Source organism: Vombatus ursinus, unplaced genomic scaffold (genome assembly GCF_900497805.2).
Source record: "Vombatus ursinus unplaced genomic scaffold, bare-nosed wombat genome assembly UNPS02014791.1, whole genome shotgun sequence".
Classification (NCBI taxonomy): domain Eukaryota; kingdom Metazoa; phylum Chordata; class Mammalia; order Diprotodontia; family Vombatidae; genus Vombatus; species Vombatus ursinus.
In genome coordinates, this window is record NW_020954569.1 from 64,367,033 (window position 1) to 64,387,851 (window position 20,819).

At 38.4% G+C, this 20,819-nt stretch overlaps 1 protein-coding gene across 3 annotated transcripts in view; it reads left to right on the plus strand.

Moving 5' to 3' along the window:
• The window catches only part of KATNAL2 (katanin catalytic subunit A1 like 2), a 120,023-nt gene that overhangs the window by 65,834 nt on the left and 33,370 nt on the right, over window positions 1-20,819 (plus strand). For 2 of the 3 annotated variants that reach the window (XM_027869027.1, XM_027869028.1), the window contains 5 exons: window positions 1,260-1,337; window positions 6,192-6,290; window positions 8,229-8,292; window positions 8,519-8,637; window positions 18,286-18,377. In XM_027869027.1, the coding sequence (XP_027724828.1) occupies window positions 1,260-1,337; window positions 6,192-6,290; window positions 8,229-8,292; window positions 8,519-8,637; window positions 18,286-18,377 (452 nt within the window). The remainder of the gene's footprint in view (window positions 1-1,259; window positions 1,338-6,191; window positions 6,291-8,228; window positions 8,293-8,518; window positions 8,638-18,285; window positions 18,378-20,819) is intronic. The other variant, XM_027869029.1, reaches the window with a different exon arrangement.

A 20,819-nucleotide genomic window follows, 5' to 3' on the forward strand; every position in this document is an offset into this window, starting at 1 on the left:
CAACCTAGACATTCACTCAGGTAGCCTTAGAAAAAGGAGCATACATCAGCAGTTTTCAGAATTACTCTCATTCCCTCTAGAAATGCTCTCAGGATCCTCATCTCGGGATACAGGGAGGAAAGTACGATACTAAATGTTACTCTCACCCTTCCCTCAGCCCATAGATACTTGAAATTGGAAAGCTAGGGCCATTTTGAATGCCAAAGGAGCAAAGCATTCACTCTTGCCCACTTCTCCATAGTGTATCAGGTATCCAAGAAGAAAAATGAAAGCAATATCGCTTGAAATAGTTCCTGCGCTAGAACATGGCTGACTTATTTGGAATCCTTGCTCTAGGCCATAAATGATTTTGTTTTGCTTTTACATCTAGAAGTAGAAAACTATGTCACCTTAATCACCCATTTAATAGTAGGTTTGTTCATTTTCTACACGCATAATTTTTTTTTCCAAAAAGCTTATCTCATGTAGAGAACGCACATTTTCAAAGCATAAGAATACTAGAAACGTATTATATGTTGTATAATATTGTTAGATTTGGCAGACAGAGTGTGGCAACAGGGATGTGATCATCCCTCTGAGTTTTTACTTATATCCAGTGAGACAAAACTGCATCTCTTTGATGACTTAGGACATTTTTATCCTATAGTTGAGTTTGCATGGTATAGTGGAATGGGCACTGACTTGCTCAGGGTCACACAGCTAGTGAGTGTTGTGTATCTGAGGCCGGATTTGAACACAGGTCTTCCTGACTCCGGGGCCAGTGCTCCATCCACTGTGCCACCTGGCTACTCCTTGCTATATTTCTTGTTTTAGAAATCTCGCCTTGAACGCTAAAAAAAATACATAAAAATCATTCCTGTAGCTTTAATAAAAGAGGGAAATAAACTTAGTGTTTAAGTCTAAAATTCAAGTGAAATATTTCAACACAGTAAATAACCATTGTTAACTTTCAGGGTCAAGTAATTGACTTATATGGGTTGATCACAGATGCTATCAAAGGAACAACCAATGAAATAACCTTAAACAGTTTTGACTATAATCCAGACCCTTCAGTAAGTGGCAGTTATGTTACATTTGTCTTTCAAAAGATCCCAAAATCCTAAATGAACTTCAGAAATCGAATCCTCAGAAATGCAATTAGAAACAGAGATCAGATCACAGGTCATTGTAACATTCTACCCCGTGTTCATGTATGCTGTTTTTCTTTTCCAAATTATGAAACAACATTTTAATGTAAGGCTTTTTGTTTCTATCTTCAGGTACGATTGCTAAAACCTCTTAGTGCATTTATTGGCATGAATAGTGAGATGAGAGAACTCGCAGCTGTTGTAAGCAGGGTAAGATCTGATATTCAGTTCACAAATTTATTGAGCCTGCTTGTGGCTACTGGAGCATGGAGGCGGTTTCTTTTATTAATAACAATAAATATGATCATTTATTTATAAAGTGCCCCCACTTGTGAAGATGCTCGTATTTAGAGGCACAATAATGCATGATAAATAAATTATGGAAGCATAAAATTACAATACAAAAAGCCCATCTAACTATAGAGACCAAGAAAATCAACTGAAGGACTTACTTATAAGGAAAGCGTAGGTGCAGCTAAGGTAAAAAAAAATACTATCTCCTCACCACCCCCATGCCTTGGCCAAAAAACAAAACCAAACCCAAAACCTTCTTTAGGTCTTACTTAGTCAGTTTCAGACAAAGGCAAAAGAATGTCAAAAAGATGATTTCATAATTTGAAATATTCAGGATTAACCAGAGCAGTATGAAGGAGATTTCACTGATGATGCCAACCAAAAGGACTTCCTATATTTGTGGATTACCGTATTAGAGTCTGGAGGCAGATAGCAGGAAGTGTTGCCTGAACCATCCTTTGTAAAGTAGATGAAGCCAGAGGGTAAATCAATGCTGACAGCAGGATACTAGAGCAGGAAGGGACCCTGGAGGTCATGCAGTTCAACCCGATGCTTGATGAATGGATCCCCACTCTAGCTGTAATGAGTGGTACCCAGTCTCTGCTTGGGGTAGTCCATCCGCTTTCCAGATAAGTACAAGTCATGTCCTATGCTTTCTTTTCTTTTATCTCTACATTTACTCACTGGTGATCTCATCAGCTCCCACAGCTTCAATTATCTCTACATTAATGATTTCCAGATCTTTGTATCCTTCCTCAGTCTCTCTCCAGAGCTGCAGTCCCACATCACTGACTGACTATCAGATATTTTGAACTGCATGTACCGTAGCTCAGATTCAACATGTCCAAAGCAGGACACATCTTTTCTCCCAAACCCACCCCTCTTCCTAATTTCCCTACTGTCTTTGAGGAAGCCATCACTTTCCCAGTCACCCAAGTTTGCAACATTGGTGTTGTCTTCATCTTTATATATCCAATCAGTTGCCAAATCTTGTTTTCCCTCCACAGTACCCCTTATATACATACTCTTTTCCCACCTCCGTGCCTTTGTACTGTTTGTTCCCATGACTGGAATGCTCTCCTTCTTTATCTGTACCTTTTAGAATCACTGGCTTCTTTCAAGACTCAACTCAGATCCCACTGCCTGCAGGAGACATTGGTCGCCCAGACTCTAATGCCTTCCCCTCTGAGATTATCATCTGCTCTTCATGTATCTTGTATGTACCTATAGCTATGTACAGCTAGGCCCTGATTAGCGCAAACAATGAATTCCCTGAAGAGGTCACCTGTGGTCAAATTCGAGCTATCTGAAGTTATAGTTAATGTAAAATATGCTAGTTGGTTCCAGCCCAGTGGAAATATGTGAATTCAAATAATGTGACCACTTCAAAGGATTTGTTATTTGCAATAAATCGGCTCTAACCCTCTCTAACCCCCCACGCCTAATAAAATTAAGCTCCCAGAGGGCAGGAGATATTTTTGCTTTATCTTTACATCTTCAGTGCTTAGCACATAGTAAGCACTTAATGCTTGTTGATTGATTGATGTTTGTAGCAGACTGTATCTGCTGGAAGGTGATATTTTGACTCTTCGTCTCACCAAGATGTGGAACCACTTTAGGTGACTTACATGCATGTATTGATGTGAAGAACAAGATAGATCCTTGAATTACAGACTTTCTTTCTAATTTCATGCTACCTCCTATAGTTAAATAAACAATAGAACGTAGACTTGTCTCAGAGAAAAGTCTAATACATCTTCCTGCCCCTTTACTCATAGAACATAGTAACAGAGCTGAAGGGATGTCAGAGACCATTAGGTGACCTCCTTCATTTTACAGATGAGGAAACTGAGGACCAAAATAGTTAAGTGACTTGTCCAGACCCAAGTGTCAGAGGCAGGATTTGAACCCCAAACTTCTGACTCCTGAATCTGAGCTTTCTTCCTTACACCATGTTCCAGTCCCCATTTCTGAAAATCATTCAGCTGTACCAGCTATTACATGGACTGACTTCATCAGAAGTGTGCCAGCAAAGGCTGGAATACTCCTTAGGCTAAGCTTTTATCGAAAGAAATCTGACATTAAAATCTGTAGCATTAGAAGTATGTGACTATTAGAAACAAGTGAATGTATTGTCCAATTAAAAAAAAACCGAGTCCTATCAATTGTAACTTTAAAAAAGTTTTTTAGTGTTTGTTTAATATCACTTACATTTCCCAGTCTGTCTGCCATTCCCACTCCCAGAGTGCTATCCCTAATAACAGAGAATTTTAAAAAGAGAAAAAATAATTCAGCAAACCTAACTAGTACTTTGAAAATGTGTGACATTATATGCAGTTTTCCACATCCATAGTCACCTACCTCTACATCAGAGATTCTCAAACTGATTTAGCCTACAGCCCCATTTTAAAAAAAATTACTCAATGTCCCCCTGGAAATCTGCTTTTTTTAACTCTTTAATGTTTTTTTAAAATTTGCATCATTTCAAAAAAATACAAAATTTAAAAAAAAGATGCATCTTAAATTTAATAATTTATTGTAAATTTGTGGTTTTCTCCTGCATTGAAATTTTGATGACACAATATTGCATCCTGTAACCATATAGTATCATATTGTAAACAAGTCTTTACATGCACATATTGCTGCTGATGCATGCTGGACTTCCTAACAATGTGCTACACGCTCACTCGCCGGCCAGCACACTTGCTTGTTGAGACCTGTCAGCAGACTTGACCACCAATTGGTTATAACTTGCATTTTATGTGTTTATTTGGAAAATAATGTAATCACTACTACTTTAATTCTGTTACACAGCAGATGAAACATGTACGAGTGGTTTTTCCAAATTTTCTTCTCATCTTTCCTTTTTCTTCCACCACCCCCTTATTTTTATTCAGCGCCCCCCAACTGCATCTGAGGCTAATACTGTGCCCCCCCTATCATTCCAGCATCCCCAAGGGGGCAATATCGCCCACTTTGGGAATCTATGAATAGAAGTCAGGAAAGAGTCTTCTCATCTTTGGATCCAAGCTTGGTCAGACACTCACTAGCTATATGAGCCTGGGCAAGTCACTTAATCTCTGCCTCACTTTCCTCATCTGTAAAATGGGGATAATAATAGCATTTACCTCCCAGGGTTATTGCAAGGACCAAATGAAATAATGATTGTGAAGCACTTAACACAGTGCCTGGCACATAGTAAGTCCTATATAAATATTAGCTATTATTATAACTATATAACATTTATTTTAGTTGTTTTGTTATTATTGTTTTTTCCATTTACATTATTTATGCATTGTATATATTGTTTTCCTAGTTCTGCTTACTTCACGTTGTATCAATTCATACGTATCTGTTTTACAAAAGGGACAACATGGACAAAACAATCATAGAGTGTAAGCTGGAAGCATCTTTAGAAGTCAACCAGTCCCTAAAGCAAGAATCCCATCTATACTGTTCCTAGAAAGTGATTATATGTTCAATCTCTACTTGAGAACTTCCAGTGCTAGGGATTTCACTACCTCCAAAAGCAACCCACTCTACCGCTGGACAGTTTTAATCATGAGAAATGTTCTCCCTATTCTGAGTTCACACTGTAAGAATATTGTCCATAACAATACCAACCTTGATTTCAGTTTTGAAAAAAAATCTTCAGGTGGAACATAGCTGCCCATCCCCAGAGGTATTTTGAAGACCAAGTAGATTTGCCATTCTCTGGATCTTTGTCTGTTGCCTTTTCTGCAAAGTAGGTCATAAAGTAGTGATTGGCAATCAAGGGAACATATAAAAAAAATTTTGAAAATCAAGTTGGTCACTAGACATGAAATTTAATCTTATTAAATACAGCTTTTAACTCTAATCTGTGGGGGAATCTGGATTTCATAATGTTTGTCACTTATGTCTTTGCTAGCATTCCTACTACACATTGGCAGGTCTCGTGACCTTTATGAAATGTCTTATTGAAAGAATAGTTCCGTGATTGTATCTTCCTTGGTGACATTGAATCATGTTAGAAAGAAAGCTTTTCTGATATAAAACACTTACAAATTCAGGTGGCCCAATGCAGGGAAAGACCCTGAGAGACATTTTTTATGCTTCTTGTGAAATTGAAGTTTATAAACTCTAAATTAGTTATCAGTAAAAGCCATCTTAATTGATTGCCCCAAATAGTTGCGAATGCATCTAAAAACCACAAGATTAAAGTCCCTATAAGAGAGAAACCTGCACTTTAGTTTTGTGGTTGACTTTTTTGAATTTGGTAAAAGCAATTGCTACGTGATAGAAAAAGGGAGCCATCACTGGGGATAAAAAGAAATTGCTTTCTAAATAGCATTACCTCTTTTTATGTAATGAATTAGGAAAGTGTTAGCAAGATCAAGGAGAAAAAAAGAGCCCAGTACTCCTTCAGTAACTCTGTTTCACAGTAAAAACTCATGTAATTTGAAGGCATATTCTGGAGCCTTTTTAATTATTGCCATAAATCAACTTTATTTGTTATTGACTGAAGGCTGGTGAAGTCCATCGTTACGAGAATTTTTCTAGAAGTATCTTGTCATCAATAGCTTCTCCAGGGAAAAGAACTGAACATTTTCATGGCCTCCCTTTGGGGAACTCACCAAAAATTCCACTATGTCCATGTATAATGTGAAAAATTTTTTATAACTAGCACTTTATGGCCTGTTATAAGTCAACTGTTGTTCTGCTTCTGTGTTTATTATTGTTGTAGAGAAAAACATTAATTTTAACCAAATGATCAAATGTGCATTGCAGGACATTTATCTCCAAAATCCCAACATAAAGTGGAGTGACATTATTGGACTTGATGCAGCCAAGCAGTTAGTCAAAGAGGCTGTTGTGTATCCTATAAGGGTAAGGACAAAAAGGCTTTAAAGTCTCCTCTTGGGAGTGATCCCTGCCCAGTATCCATTGGACAGATATATGGTAGAGTCACATGCAACAGGAAATGAAGTACAGGGTGTTTTGTCGTCCATGAATTAGTTTCTTAGCCGTATCATGCTGCTTTGCTCAGATTGGGGCAATCGAAAACCAAATCCATAATGTTAATGTCCATTTGGAAACCCTATCATATTGATGACCTAGTCTAAGATAATTGGCTGGGTGAAATAACTCCTTAAGATCATAGAGTCATAGGATCGTAGATTTAGGACTTAGGGATAATTGGATATATTCAATTATTCTTTGAATAGCATGTCTATTCAACTTCACATCAGTCTCCTAAAAATATACCTTTTATAGTGAAAATGCCTTCCTTTGAAAGAGCAAAGCTCATCCACATGCTTTATCCCATGTTATCCTCTTTGGACCGTATGTGAGGCAAATAGACTAAATGTTATTTATTATCCCCTTTTTATATGTGAATAAATTGAGAATCAGAAAGAGTTATAGGTTATTGAAAATGTTAGTGCTAGAAGGGCCGTTAGAGATCATTAAATATCTTTATAAAGGTAAGGAAACTGAGGCACAGAGCAATTACCAACACTGGAAGGATCACAAAGCTAAAGCCACCCACCTGGATATAGTTTATTTTTCTCAATCCCTTTGTCCCCTTCTTAAGATACTTACAATACCTTAAGATAAGGTACTATGTACCTGTTTTATTTCTTCTAACTGATTACAAGTTCCTTGAAGGTAGAGACTGTCTCATTCAGCTTTTTATTCCTCACAGCACCTACCTATCAGTCGATTAATAAATATTTATTAAATATTTATTAAATATTTACTATGTGCTAGTTACTGTACTAAGCACCACAGATTCAACAGAATGCAAAAGACAGTCCCCATTCTCAAGGAGCTCACAATCTAATGATAGTGTCTTGTACCAGGTAGCAAAATTTCAAATACTTGTTGAATTTTAATCAATCAATCCAAATAAAATCCCATTATGATACGCTAAAAGAAAAAAGGGGGGGATTTCTTCTTCCCTCTACCACTGTCTACATCTTGGTAGATTTATATGTGCCGGCCTCGGGCAATGAAGAACTTCTCTACTAAGACGTAGATAGAATTGCGATCTGCATTGGTGGGAGGCCTTCCCACACATGGGAGTTCTCTTCACTGATTAAGTCGCAGATCCTCTAAGTATTTATGTTATTTTGACGTGACATCTGAATTGCACTGGAAAACATATGTTGGAATTGTACAAACATCATAAAAGTATCAAGTTACTATTTCTAATTTGTAAAATTTTTCCCCACCTCACCTTCATGTCTGTTGGTCTGTGGGCCTGCACACCAAAAGTTCAGATTACTAAATCACAAGGATATCTGTTAATAGTGAAGATTCTTTGTTTTATCTCCTGCTGAATTTGTTACTGAATGTGATCCTTGCATGAAACATGCCACTTCAAAATGGTAGTGATGCATAGCTGCTTAATTCACATATTCTGTATTCATTAGTTCTGGTAATTCTTTTTATCTTTAAGCAGAAATATACTGGCAAAGAATTTCTATAAACTTCTATAGATTATAATTTTCTGTAAATTTCTCAACAGTAGTAAACACATAGAATTCAGGGCAAAATAATGACAAGCCTGTAAGAAATGCTGTGAAACGTGCAGCCAGACATAGTATCTACATACGCCTTTATTAAGAATAAATTTTTGAAAAATTCAAAGCCAGAAAATCAAGTTGGTCACCAGGCGTGAAATTTAATCCTATTCAATACACCTTATAACTCTATTCTTTGAGAGACCTGGATTTTATGTTTGTCACTCTTGTCTTTGCTAGCTTTCCTAGTACACATTGCTACAAAAGCATAATTGTCCCTGAATTTCTCTTGTTTCCATAGTATCCACAGCTGTTTACGGGGATTCTTTCCCCATGGAAAGGACTATTACTTTATGGCCCGCCAGGTAAATACACATTTTTATATCTTCTACTTTTGTTTCTGTGTTAACTGACTTATTCTTTTGTTGAGAGGGATGAGTTCATTTTGAAAGTGTTATATTCTACTTCTACCCATTGGAAAAGTTGCTATTGTAGGTTTCAGTCCAGCTCCCACCTCCAGATAGTATCTGGCTTCTGCATCTCTCTGTTTTATACACTTAAGAAAGTTCAATCTCATTCTTGTGTCTCTAGGTACTGGAAAGACTTTGTTGGCTAAAGCTGTGGCTACTGAATGCAAAACAACCTTCTTTAATATTTCTGCATCCACTATTGTCAGCAAGTGGAGAGGTGATTCAGAAAAACTTGTCCGGGTAGGAACTCTTGATTTTCTTTTCCATAAGTTCTTGTAGGGTAGAAGGAAGTGAGGAGGTGATTTCCCCTGGTTTCAAAGATGATGCATTTAGAAATTTTACTGTGGGGTTTTATTTTCCAAGAACACACAAAATAGAATGACTATCTTCACTTGGCCTTTGATCACACATCCTATCATAGTATCATTAACAACAGACAACCATCCCCTCTGGATTCTAGTTCCTTGGGGTAATTGAGACAGATGAAAGCATTTATACAGCACCTATGTGCGCATGATCTCATTTGGTCCTCACAATAACTTTAGCAGGTAGATGCTGTTAATTTTCTCCATTTTCAGCTGAGGAAATTGAGGCAACCAGCAGTTAAGTGACTTGCCCAGGGTCCCACAGCTACTAAGTGTCTGAGGAGGGATTTAAACTGGGGTCTTCTTGACTCCTCCAGACCCAGAGCTCTGTGCACTGTGGGACCATCTATTGCCCATTTTCTTTCTGTCCTTTTCCGGGCCATGGATTATTGTCCTTGACAGAGAAAATAGAAACAAAATGAGAATTAAACAATTCAGCTTTCCTTTTGTCTTTAGTTATTGTCTTCCCATGCACTCCACGCAGCAGCTTTCTTTCTTCTTTGATTCTCCAGCTTTAAACAAACGAAACAAAACAAAACAAAACATACGCCTTTTTAGTTAATTTCCTTTGTTTGGCATTTAAGGCCCTCTACCATCTGACTCAAAGATCCTGTGTCAGCTCTGTTTCACATTTTTGCCTTTCGTGTACTTTTATCTTCCACCTATATTGAAGTACGAGCTTATCTCCAAACTCAGCATCCCATCCATGATACGTAGTCTCTTCTCATCTTTTGCCTTTTAGAATCCTCATCTTCCTTTAAGGCTCAGCTCAGATGTCACCTCCTCCATGAAGCTTTTTAGAATTGCCCCCCTCAAATCACCTGGTACATATCATAACCCCTTAATAGAACACAGACTCTTTGATGACCTGCTCTGGATTATATTTGTCTCTATATCCCCAACACCTAACAGTAGAAGTAGATGCTTAATAAATATTTGTGGAATTATTATTGTTGATCCCCAGTTTCTTCACTTGCACAATGGTGATAACAATACCTGTTTTGCTTAATTTGTGGTTATAATATATTTGAAATCTCTAAAGGATATTGGGAGAGTCCCAAAGTTCTGTCCTCTCTCCTTTTCTTTTTATATACTTTTGTCTTGACACTTTAATTTCTTCCCATGACTTTAAATCTCATCTCTACACAGATGACTCCCCAAATTTTTGATAGACTTGATCTCCCTTTTATGCACCAAACCCACATCTTCCAACTGCTTCTCATTTGGTCCCTCAATCACAACACTTCCCAAAACTAACCTTGTTATCTTTCCCCTAAACCCTAGTCTCCTCTCCAACTTGTGGGCCAATTTTTTTTTTATTCTCAACTTAACAAACATCAAAGAAAATTAGTATTTCTATATACTTAATAAAACAGAAGAAGAATATTTGTATGTGCAACTGTGAATCTCTTTTTACAGTTTGCTTTTCTTTTAAAACTTATGATAGTGCATACCCTTTGATCCAGCAATACCACTACTAGGTCTGTATCCCAAAGAGATTAAAAATGAAGGGTAGGGCAAGGAGAGACCTATTTGTACAAAAATATTTATAGCAGCTCTTTTTGTGGTGGCAAAGAATTGGAAATTGAAGGGATACCCATCAATTGGGTAATGGCTGAACAAGTTGTGGTATGTGATTATGATAGAATATTACTGCACTATAAGAAATGATGAGCAGGCATATTCTATAAAAAACCTGGAAAGATTTATATGAACTGATGCAAAAAGTAAACAGAACCAGGAAAATATTGTACACAGTAACAGCAATACTGGATGATGATGATCAACTGGGAATGACTTAGCTATTCTCAGTAGTACAATGGTCCAATACAATTCCAAAAAACTCATGATGAAAAAAATGCTGTCCACCTCCAGAGAAAGAACTGATAGAGTCTGAATGCAAACCAAAGCATACCATATTTTATTTTCTGTATTTTTTAATGATTTTTTTTCCTTTGGGTCCGTGTCTTCTTTCCCAACATGACTAATTTGGTAATATGTTTTACATGATTGAACATGTATAACCTATATCAAATTTCTTACTGTCTCAGGGGAGAGAAAATTTGGAATTAAAAATTTTTTATAATGAACGTTACAAATTAACTTTATGTGTAACTGGGGAAAAATAAAATATTATTAAAATATAATAAATTCAACATGCAACTTTCAAAGCTATCCAGCTTATCTCCAATTCTTTTTGGCTTTCCTTTTTTTCTTCTTTTGTACAAAAAAAGGAATCCTTCAGTGAGTCACTTTTCTTTCTTTTTCTTTGGAAAACCCATCCCGATTTTCCTTCTCTCTCCCCTATGCTTTTTTTTTTTGCTATTTTATTTTTAACATGTGTTTTTAAAACTTTGGGTTACAAATTTTCTCTCTTTCTCCCTCCCCACCCACCCTCATTGAAAAGGCAAGCATCTTGATACAGGTTATAGATGTGTAGTCATGCAAAACACTTCCACAGTAGTCCTGTTGTGAATATTTCCCTTCATCCTATCCTACCCCCCATTTATTCCATACTCTCTTTTGACCCTGTCCCTCCTCAGAAGTGTTTGCTTTTGATTATCCCCTTCCTCAATCTGCCCTCCCCTCTATCGACCCCCTGCTCTCTTGTCCCCTTCCCCCCTTATTTTCCTGTAGGGTAAGATAAATTTCCATACCCCATTGTGTATGTTATTCCCTCCTTAAGCCAAATCCTATGGGAATAAGATTCACTCATTTCCTCTCACCTTCCCCCATTTCCCCTCCACTGTGAAAGCCTTTTCTTGTCTGTTTCATGTGAGATATTTTACCTCATTCTACTTCTCCCTTTCTCCTTCTCCCAGTATAATCTTCTCCCACCCCTTAATTTTATTTTCCAGATCTCACCCCTTCATCTTCAACTCACCCTGTTCCCTCTATCTATCTATTTAATCAAACATATAATTTTTTCCCTCCCACTACCCTAATACTGACAAAGGACTCATGAGTTACAAATATCATCTTTCCCTGCAGGAATGTAAACAGTTCAACCTTAAAAGTCTCTTATGATTTCTCTTTCCTGTTTACCTCTTCCATGTTTCACTTGAGTCTTGTATTTGAAGGTCAAATTTTCTATTCAGCTCTGGTCTTTTCCACAGGAATGCTTGAAAGTCCTCTATTTCATTGAATGACCATTTTTTACCCTGAAGGATTATACTCAGTTTTGCTGGGTAGGTGATTCTAGGTTGTAGTCCTAATTCCTTTGCCCTCTGGAATATCAAACTCCATGTCCTCCGGACCCTTAATGTAGAAGCTGCTAAATCTTGTGTTATCCTGATTGTGTTTCCACAATACTTGAATTGTTTCCTTCTGGCTGCCTGCAATATCTTCTCCTTGACCTGGGAATTCTGGAATTTGGCTACAACATTCCTAGGAGTTTTCCTCTGGGGATCTCTTTCAGGAGGTGATCAGTGGATTCTTTCAATTTCTGTTTTGCCCTCTGGTTCTAAAATATCAGGGCAGTTTTCCTTGATAATTTCTTGAAAGATGATGTGTAGGCTCTTTTTTTGATCATGGTTTTCAGATAGTCCAATAATTTTTAAGTTCTCTCTCCTGGATCTATTTTCCAGGTCAGTAGTTTTTCCAATGAGATATTTCACATTCTCTTCTATTTTTTCATTCCTTTGGATTAGTGTTACAGTGCCTTGATTTCTCAAATTGTCTCTAGTTTCCAATTTCTCCATTCTAATTTTTAAGGAAGTATTTTCTTCAGTAAACTTTTGGACTTCCTTTTCCATTTGACCAATTTTGCTTTTTAGGACGTTCTTCTCCTCATTGGCTTTTTGAACCTCTTTTGCCATTTGGGTTAGGCTATTTTTTAAGGTGTTATTTTCTTCAGTTTTTTGGGGGATCTCTTTTAGCATCACTCTCAGTTTTTCCTCTTCTTCTCTTACTTGCTTGTCAAAATTCTTTTTGAGCTCTTCCATGACCTGGGACCAATTCATATTTTTCTTGGAGGCTTTGAATGTAGGAGCTTTGGCTTCGTTGTCTTCTGGTTGTATGTTTTGATCTTCTTTGTCATCAAAGTAAGATAATATAGTCTGATTCTTTTTGCACTGCTTGCTCATGATCTCAGCCAATTACTTGAGTTGTAGACTCTTTGTTAAGGTAGGAGTCTGTTTCTAGTGTGGAAAATGTACTGTCCCAAGCTTCAGGGGTTTATGCAGCTGTGTTCAGATACTTCTAGGGACCTGTAAATTTTCAGTTCTTCCAAGGTGGTAAGATCAAGGGCAAGGTGTTTACTCTTTTCCTGGCCTGTGCTCTGGTCTATGAGCACTCTTTTCTGTCTTGGAACTGTGAGGAGGGTTTCCTCTCCACAGCCACTACAAGCCCCACCACGCCAGCGCAAGCCCCACCACGCCAGCGCTCCTCCTCGCCCTAGGACACCACCCAGAACTGTGACCCAGATCCAAGCACTGATAAAGCAAGAGATTCCTGCCTCAGCACTGGCAAAGAGATCCTTGTAATCCCCTTCTGATCAGCCACTCAATTCCCCCTCAGTCTGTGGGCCGGAAGCTCAGGAAGCAGCCACTGCCCCAAGGACTGGGGCTCGGACCCCGCGCTCCTCTCTTACCACTGTAGAAACAGACTTTTCCCGCTGACCTTCTAAGTTGCCTTTGGCGTTCATGGGTTGAGAAGTTTGGAAACCTCAACAGCTGCCTGCAATTCAGTCCTCTGAGGCCTGCTCCAGGGTCACTGCGGCTTTCGCACCCACATAGAACTGTGCTCCTTTCCCCCACCAGGCGCAATATACCTTTCTGATCAACCATTCAGGTTATCTTGGGCTGGAAATTTGTTTCACTCTGTCTTTTTGTGGGTTCTACTGCTTTAGAATTTGTTCAGAGCCATTTTTTTATAGGTATTTGGAGGGGTTTGGGGGAGAGCTCAAGCAAGTCACTGCTTTCCCTCTGCTGTCTTGGCTCCGCCCCCTCTCCCCTATGCTTTTAAAAAAAAAAGAAAGAAAAGGAAAAGCAAAATCCTTGTAACAAATATGCATCTGACTTCGTTAAATAACAATAATAATAATAATGATAGTTGATGTTTATGCTTTTAAGGTTTGCAAAGTACTTCAATCGATCCTTACCACATATCTACGAGGTAGGAGTTGCTATTATTTTTGTTTTACAGATGAGGAAACTGAAGTTCATAAAAGTTTGGTGATTTGCCCAGAGCTATACAGCTAGTAAGTGTCTGAAGCAGCTGGATTTGAATCCATGTCTCCCTGACTCCTCTTCACTCTTTTCATCCCAGGCTGCTTCTCAGGGGTCTCAACACTCACTCAGTCTCTTAGGTTAGAATTCTTGTTACTCTTTTTTTACTTTTTTCTCCCTCATCACTCATGCAATCCATTTACCAAGCCTTGTGAAATTGCTCTTGCATGTTATCTCTCACATATGCCCTGTTTCTATTGCCACCATTCGGATTTAGGCTGTCATTAACCCTACCTGGACTCTTAAGACTAGCCTCCTAATAGTTCTTCCCATTTCTACTCTCTATGTCCCTCAAACCCTCTTTCACACTGTGGCCAGATTTCTCTTCTTTATGCATTTTGTAAGCAAGTTCACATCATTCCTTTGCTTATAAGTCTTCAATTGCCACCTAAGTCAAGACTTGGTAGTCAAAGGCCTCCACAGTTTGGCACTGCCCTACTTCCTTGTGGAATCTGTCTTCCATATTATTGAAGTTATTCTCTTTCAGGTCTTCCGCCTTCCAAACCACCATGAACTACTTCCTGTCCCCTTTATGAACCCACACTTTCTTACCTTTGTTCCTTTGTCCCCGTTTCTAGAATTGCTATTCTGCTATTGAGTTCTACTATGTTCTGTAAAAACCAACTTAACAATGACTTCCTCCATGAAGTCTTCTGAACTTTTATTCAGTTGGCCCCTCCCTTGAATAATAACCATTCCTCCCATGTACTCACATAGCACTTTGCATTTATTATGTGTTATATTTTATCTCAAATGATATAATATATAAAGTTCTTTGTAAACTTTAAGTGTCACATAAGTGTCAATTTTCTTTTCTATCTTTTTTTTTTTAATTAGATCTGTGATTTCATTAGCATAGGAAACTCCTGGTTTGAGGAAATTCCATCTACCAATACAAATCAGGAACTGCTCTGAAATTTAGTTGCCCAGAGAACCAAGAGGTTATGTGACTTGCCCAGGAACACACAATTAGTACGTGTCTCAGGCAGGACTTGAACCCAGGTCTGTTCTCTCCACTTTTCCAGATGCTTCTCTGTTGAGAGGCTTGAAGAGAGAAAATATGGTTTGGAATATTTTCTATGTAGAGTAGGATGTGGTCAAAAAATAGCTTTAGGAAGGTGAGACAGAGGGAGAGATAGAATGATAAGAGGTAGGTAGAAGAATATAAACATTTTTTATTGTGGAAATGGAACCCTTAAGGGTAATGGTGAGATCCCAAGTATAACTACCCCTTGAACATGGTGGGGGTGGAATGGAGAAATAGTCAATGAGATTTATACTGTTACATTCAGAAGAATGTTTAATGAGTATGCATAAGAAAATAATAATGTTAGTTTATGTTTACATAGTACTTTAAGTTTTACAAAATGCTTTCACAAACATCTCATTTGTTCAAATATTCCTGTAGTCAAAAAAAATTACTTCTCATATTTCAGTGGCGAAAATGGTATTCCCTGGGCCTACCATTCAGCTTCTTTTCAATAGATTGTGGCTTATTTGGAAGCTTTCATTATGTCACTTTTAGCTTATTAAGTGACTTTAAATTTGTGGTCTGTGTGTGTTCCCATCAGTAGGTACTAAAAGGATATAGTAAAATCTCAAATAACCAAGATCCAATTAACCAGAATTCTCAATTAACCTAATTTTTTACAGAACTGGTCTACTTGTTATAAATCCAATGTTTCTAAAAAGTTAACATTCAGAATTTATTCATTTCCTCACCCCTGCAAACAAAACAAAAAAATAACACATAATCTACAATTGGAACACACACACACACACACACACACACACACGCACACTTCAATCAGAATCAGAATGTCCCAGAAGCAGTACACATTCAGCTCAGTCTCCCAGACCTTTTCTATCTGTAATGAGAATTGATGTTTAGGACTATCATACTAAAACCCTGCAAGCACTTTATCAGAGAGAAGTTCAGTAATGTTCCCTGAAGACTGGATTTAAGTGAAACAAGTAAATCAGCTCGGATGTACTAACAACATTTACATCAAGGGTGGGTTGAAAAAGGCGTTTTTTGTTAATCTTGAATTAACCAGAAAATTCATTTCGCCAGATTCACACATTTCAGTAGGGTTTCAGTTGTTTGGGGTTTTGTTGTGTTTAAGGCCAATTTAGTGGAGAAGAATTTTGTTTGCTTTCCTTGGCCCAGTCCAACTCTTTTTGTTTCTGTTTTTAAATTTTAAAGACTGCGTCTTTTTTCTCTTGCCCTGTCTGGAAGGGCAGGAAGTACAGGGACTTCTTATGGACAGGATTCCACTGTGATCAACATGGGAGCTTTGACCCATTCCATTTCTGACTTGGGCCAGTTTGCCCCTCCTTAGGTAACCTCATGGCCCCTTTCTCCTGAAGGATCACCATATGTATTAATATGAACTTAACTCAGACACCCTATCAGCACAGCCCTCTGCAGCCCAGAACTCCCAAATTCAAGAGATCTGCCAACATTGTCCTCCCTGTTAACAGGGATTACAGGCATACGCTATCATAAATTCTTACTGGGTACCCTACCCCATCCTTTGTGTTTAAAAAACCAATTGAAAAAAGGAAAATCTAACTTCCACTGACTTCAGGAATTCATATCCTGTCAGAACTCATGTTGAACACCGTGTCTTGACTTTCTAAGCCCTTGGCATCGGCTTGGTGGAGAACCACCTGGCCTGGCATAAATCTGCTCTCTTTGTTTAGAAGCGTTTCACAGGACCTTTAGGACCTTCTCCTAAATCAGAGAGGAGAGTTTTCCTGACATTGGTTTCTCTTATTTCAATTAAAGAGTTATTTATGGATAACGGTTTGGTTATGTACCTCTTCTCCTAATGGGTGAAGGCATTTGTTCGTGCCCCTTAAGAATGTGATTGCTATTGAATAGTTGAGTGATCTCTTTAGCAAATGCATGCAACTTGTTGATACCTACCTTCTTTCAATTCCACAAGTTCTATAGAGGATCCACCTGACTTCCGCCAAGTCCTTGGAGATCCTTAGGTATGCTATTTTAAGCATATTCATCACTTCTATATTCTGATATTGTGGAAAGAACACTGGACTAAGAGTTGGGGCCCTCAGGTTTTACTCTCCCTTTTGCCATTTTCTGACCTTGGGTAAATCACTTCACTTCTCTGAGGTCATTTTCTTCAATTGTAAAATGAGGCGATTACCCTAGAAGACAATTTAGTAAAAACAAAAAGGTTAGTATGCAGCACACTGTGATTTTATCATATGCTGGGGTTAGGCAGTCAGCCCCTAAAGCAGTAATCCTTCGTAGTCAAAATTAGCTTCCTTCCAATGCCTTCAATCTCATGAAGTTTAGGAGTTTAAATGGCAGTCTTATCCAACTGTAGCTAGATGAGACCTTGTTACTTATCATTTGAGGATGAGAAGGGTAAATCAGTGGTTGAGGCTCTTCTTGTGGGTTGTCCCAGTTCCAGGGGACTTGAGGGTGAGGCTCAAGAAACATGGCCTGTGGATGACATATCTCCCAGTGCCACCAGATGGTTTTGTGCTTCCATTGCTGTATGCAAATCTAGTTTTTCTTTTTATTTTTCTTTCTTTGTTGTTTAATGCATGTAGTTGAGCTTACTTAAGGGCATTTGTGATATAACTCTGTGATGTTGTCTCTTTCACTTTTTATTCTTCGTTAGAGTAGATTGCAGTTGCTCCATTCATTTCCAACCTTGTGATCATCATGTTTTATAGCAAGGAAATAAACAGGAGACTGTTTAAACTAGAGTATTTCTAATGATCAATCTGGACCTGGTTTCTTTGGGAAACTAAAGTCTTATTGCACATCCTGTTACTTCTGTTCCCCACCCCCTTTCCTAGAATAACCCTTCTGCAGTTATTCCTAGCAATTATTTGTAACCATAAATCTATTACTGATGAGAGAAATCATTGTGAGTGGCTTTTAAAAAATATAGCTGTTGTGCCCATATGTTATGATGCACTTCTAGCTTCTGTTTTGTTAGCAGGGGCTAACCACTAGACTGGGAAGTCAGGGAGTGAGTTCCCATTTTGAGCTTACTCACTGAGGATTGGGTAACCTTGGGCAAATCACTTACCCTTTCTGGATAGAATTTTAACAAATGATTAATGGAAATAAGACCATTGAACCCCAAGGGGTAGTGCTAGGATGAATAAGTGCAATGATTGTAACTGTTATCATGATTCACCAAGTACAGCATAAATGCTTAATGATTTTGTCCTTATAAGCCCTTAAGTGAGAGCTGCTAAGACTTTTAACTTGAGCATTTAAACAGTTGCTTTTTTTTTTCTTGGTACAGGTGTTATTTGAACTTGCTCGGTATCATGCCCCTTCGACGATCTTTCTGGATGAACTGGAGTCAGTAATGAGTCAGAGAGGCACTGCTCTGGGGTGAGTGAAGATTTGGCTTTTGTTACACAATAACATATTTTTGTTGTCATTTTTTCCCCTCTTGTGTGTCTGATGATCAGAAACCCATCAACATTTACCAGAAGAATGAGCCCATTAATAAGCCAACACATTTTCAGCAAACAGATGGAAAGTCCTTTAAATTAGATCTTGTTAACTGAATAGATGCTCTAAATAGTTTCTTTGACTGGCAAAAATTTATCCTCCGCCAGGAGTGGTTTTCAGGACTGAAGATCATCCAGGCCCAATGTACTATGCTGCCAGCATCATCTTGCTGGCATGAATGAGTTGGACGTAGCAGCTTTCTCTGGATCCAAGGACTGTCTCTCAGCCACAGAGCTGGGCAGGCACTAAAGAAGAGGTCAGATTTATATTCCACACCCTCACAAAGCCCTCTCTAGAGAAAGTCCTTTTTGCTATGCTAGGCCAGGCGAACAACCTTAGTTCTCTGTAACATCAGATCAGGTATGCAGCATATCTAAACCAATATCTTACATGCTGTGGCCAAAGATTCAGTACTTCCTAACATTACCAGCAACAAAGAACAGCTATCCAGCCTGTGAATTATTCTCCTTTTTTTCTGAAAGATACTTTATTTTTTGGTTTTATGCCTTGATCAGAGTTGTTTCAAGGCATTATAGAATCTTACAGTTAGAAGGAGGCCGTCTTGTCCAACCTGGAATCTCGGACTTGGCGTGGATGCCAGAGGTCATCTAGTCCAACCTGTATTTGAATAGGCATCCCCTCTATAGCATTACTGACAGCAGCTTCTTGATTTACCTCCAGAGGCAGGGAACCCACTAACTCCCAGGCAGTATGGGTAGCTTTTGGACAATTTTTACTGTTGGAAAACTGTTGGCAGTTTTTCTTACATCAAACAATTCTACTTCTTTATAATTTCTATCTGTTCCTAGTTGAGTCCTCTGGGGCCAAACAAAACAAATCTAGTTTCTTTTCTACATGATGGCTTCTTCAGATACTTGAAGATGGCTGTCGTGTCTCCTGTCCCATTCCCAAATCTACTCTTTTCTGTATGAAATAGCTATAACTGGTCCTTACATGGTATAGTCTAGATCCCTCAACTTCCCATTTGTCCTTCTTCAGATGCGTTCCATCTTGTCATTGTCCTATAAAATTTTGAATTGTACTGGAAAAAAAAATTTTAAGTGGTATCTTTTTTCCCAGATATTTTGTTTTTTTCCAATGACATATAAAAACAATTTTAATTTTTTTAAAAAAAATTTTGAGTTCCAGTTTCTTTCCCTCCTTCCCCTCTCTCCTCTGTTAAGTGATATCTTTTAAGAAACTCCGTCCAATTAGCGGATAAGCAATTCCCGGAGACAATATGGATCCATGCTGTGTTGCTGTACAAACTTTCTTACTCCCTTTGCCATCCTCTATACAGAATCATAGAGCTGGAGCTGGAAGAGACTTTAAAGGCCATCTTCTCCATCTTTATCACTTTACAGATAAGAAGAGTAGGTGACTTGCCATGGGTCATAGTTAGGAAAGGGTGGAGTTTCCACCTTTAGGGAAAGAAAAGGAAAGTTCTACTGTCCTCCAAAGTTGTTGTCCAGGGGCAGCTAGGTGGCGCAGTGGATAGAGCACCAGCCCTGAAGTCAGGAGGACCTGAGTTCAAATCTGGCCTCAGACCAAACACTTGACACTTAGTAGCTGTGTGACCCTGGGCAAGTCGCTTAACCCCAATTGCCTAAAAAAAAAAAAAGTTGTTGTTCAGTTGTTTCTGACTCTCTGTGACTGCATTTGAGGTTTTCTTGGTAAAGATATTGGAATGATTTGCTGTTTCCTTCTCCAACTCATTTGACAAATGAGGGTCCTGAGGCAAACAGGGTTAAGTGACTTGCCCATAGTTACACATCTAGTAAGTGTCTGAGGCTGGATTTGAACTCAGGTCTTCCTGACTCCAGGCTCAACACTCTATGCACTGTGCCACCTAACTGTCCTCAAAAGACAAGAATTTAAATGCTCATCCTTTTAGTTGAGTCTAAAGAAACAAAGTGAAAACAAATGGCTGAGCAACTTTCTGATGATTTGGTTAATGCAGGTAGCCAATATGAGTTATCCAAGTCTACAAAAAGAGTTTTTTTCCCTTATTGGCAGTGGTTTTTGGAGGAAAGGACAGGGGTACAGAAAGTACAGAAAACCATTCTGACTGCATATGGGGTAGGCTTTACCTTCATTATACTTATATTGGTTCTTCCATCAGAAGCATGGAAAACAGCTTCAGTTTGGCTATTAATGTATCTTCTTATGACAATTTCAGATCCCTAAAATAGGCAGCCTGTGTACATTGGCTTATAAAGAGACTATATAATACATGTATTGCTGCAGATGGACACAGCTTCATTGCCTTTAATCCACCAATAACACCAATAACACCCTTGTCTTCTGCTGTTTCCTAGT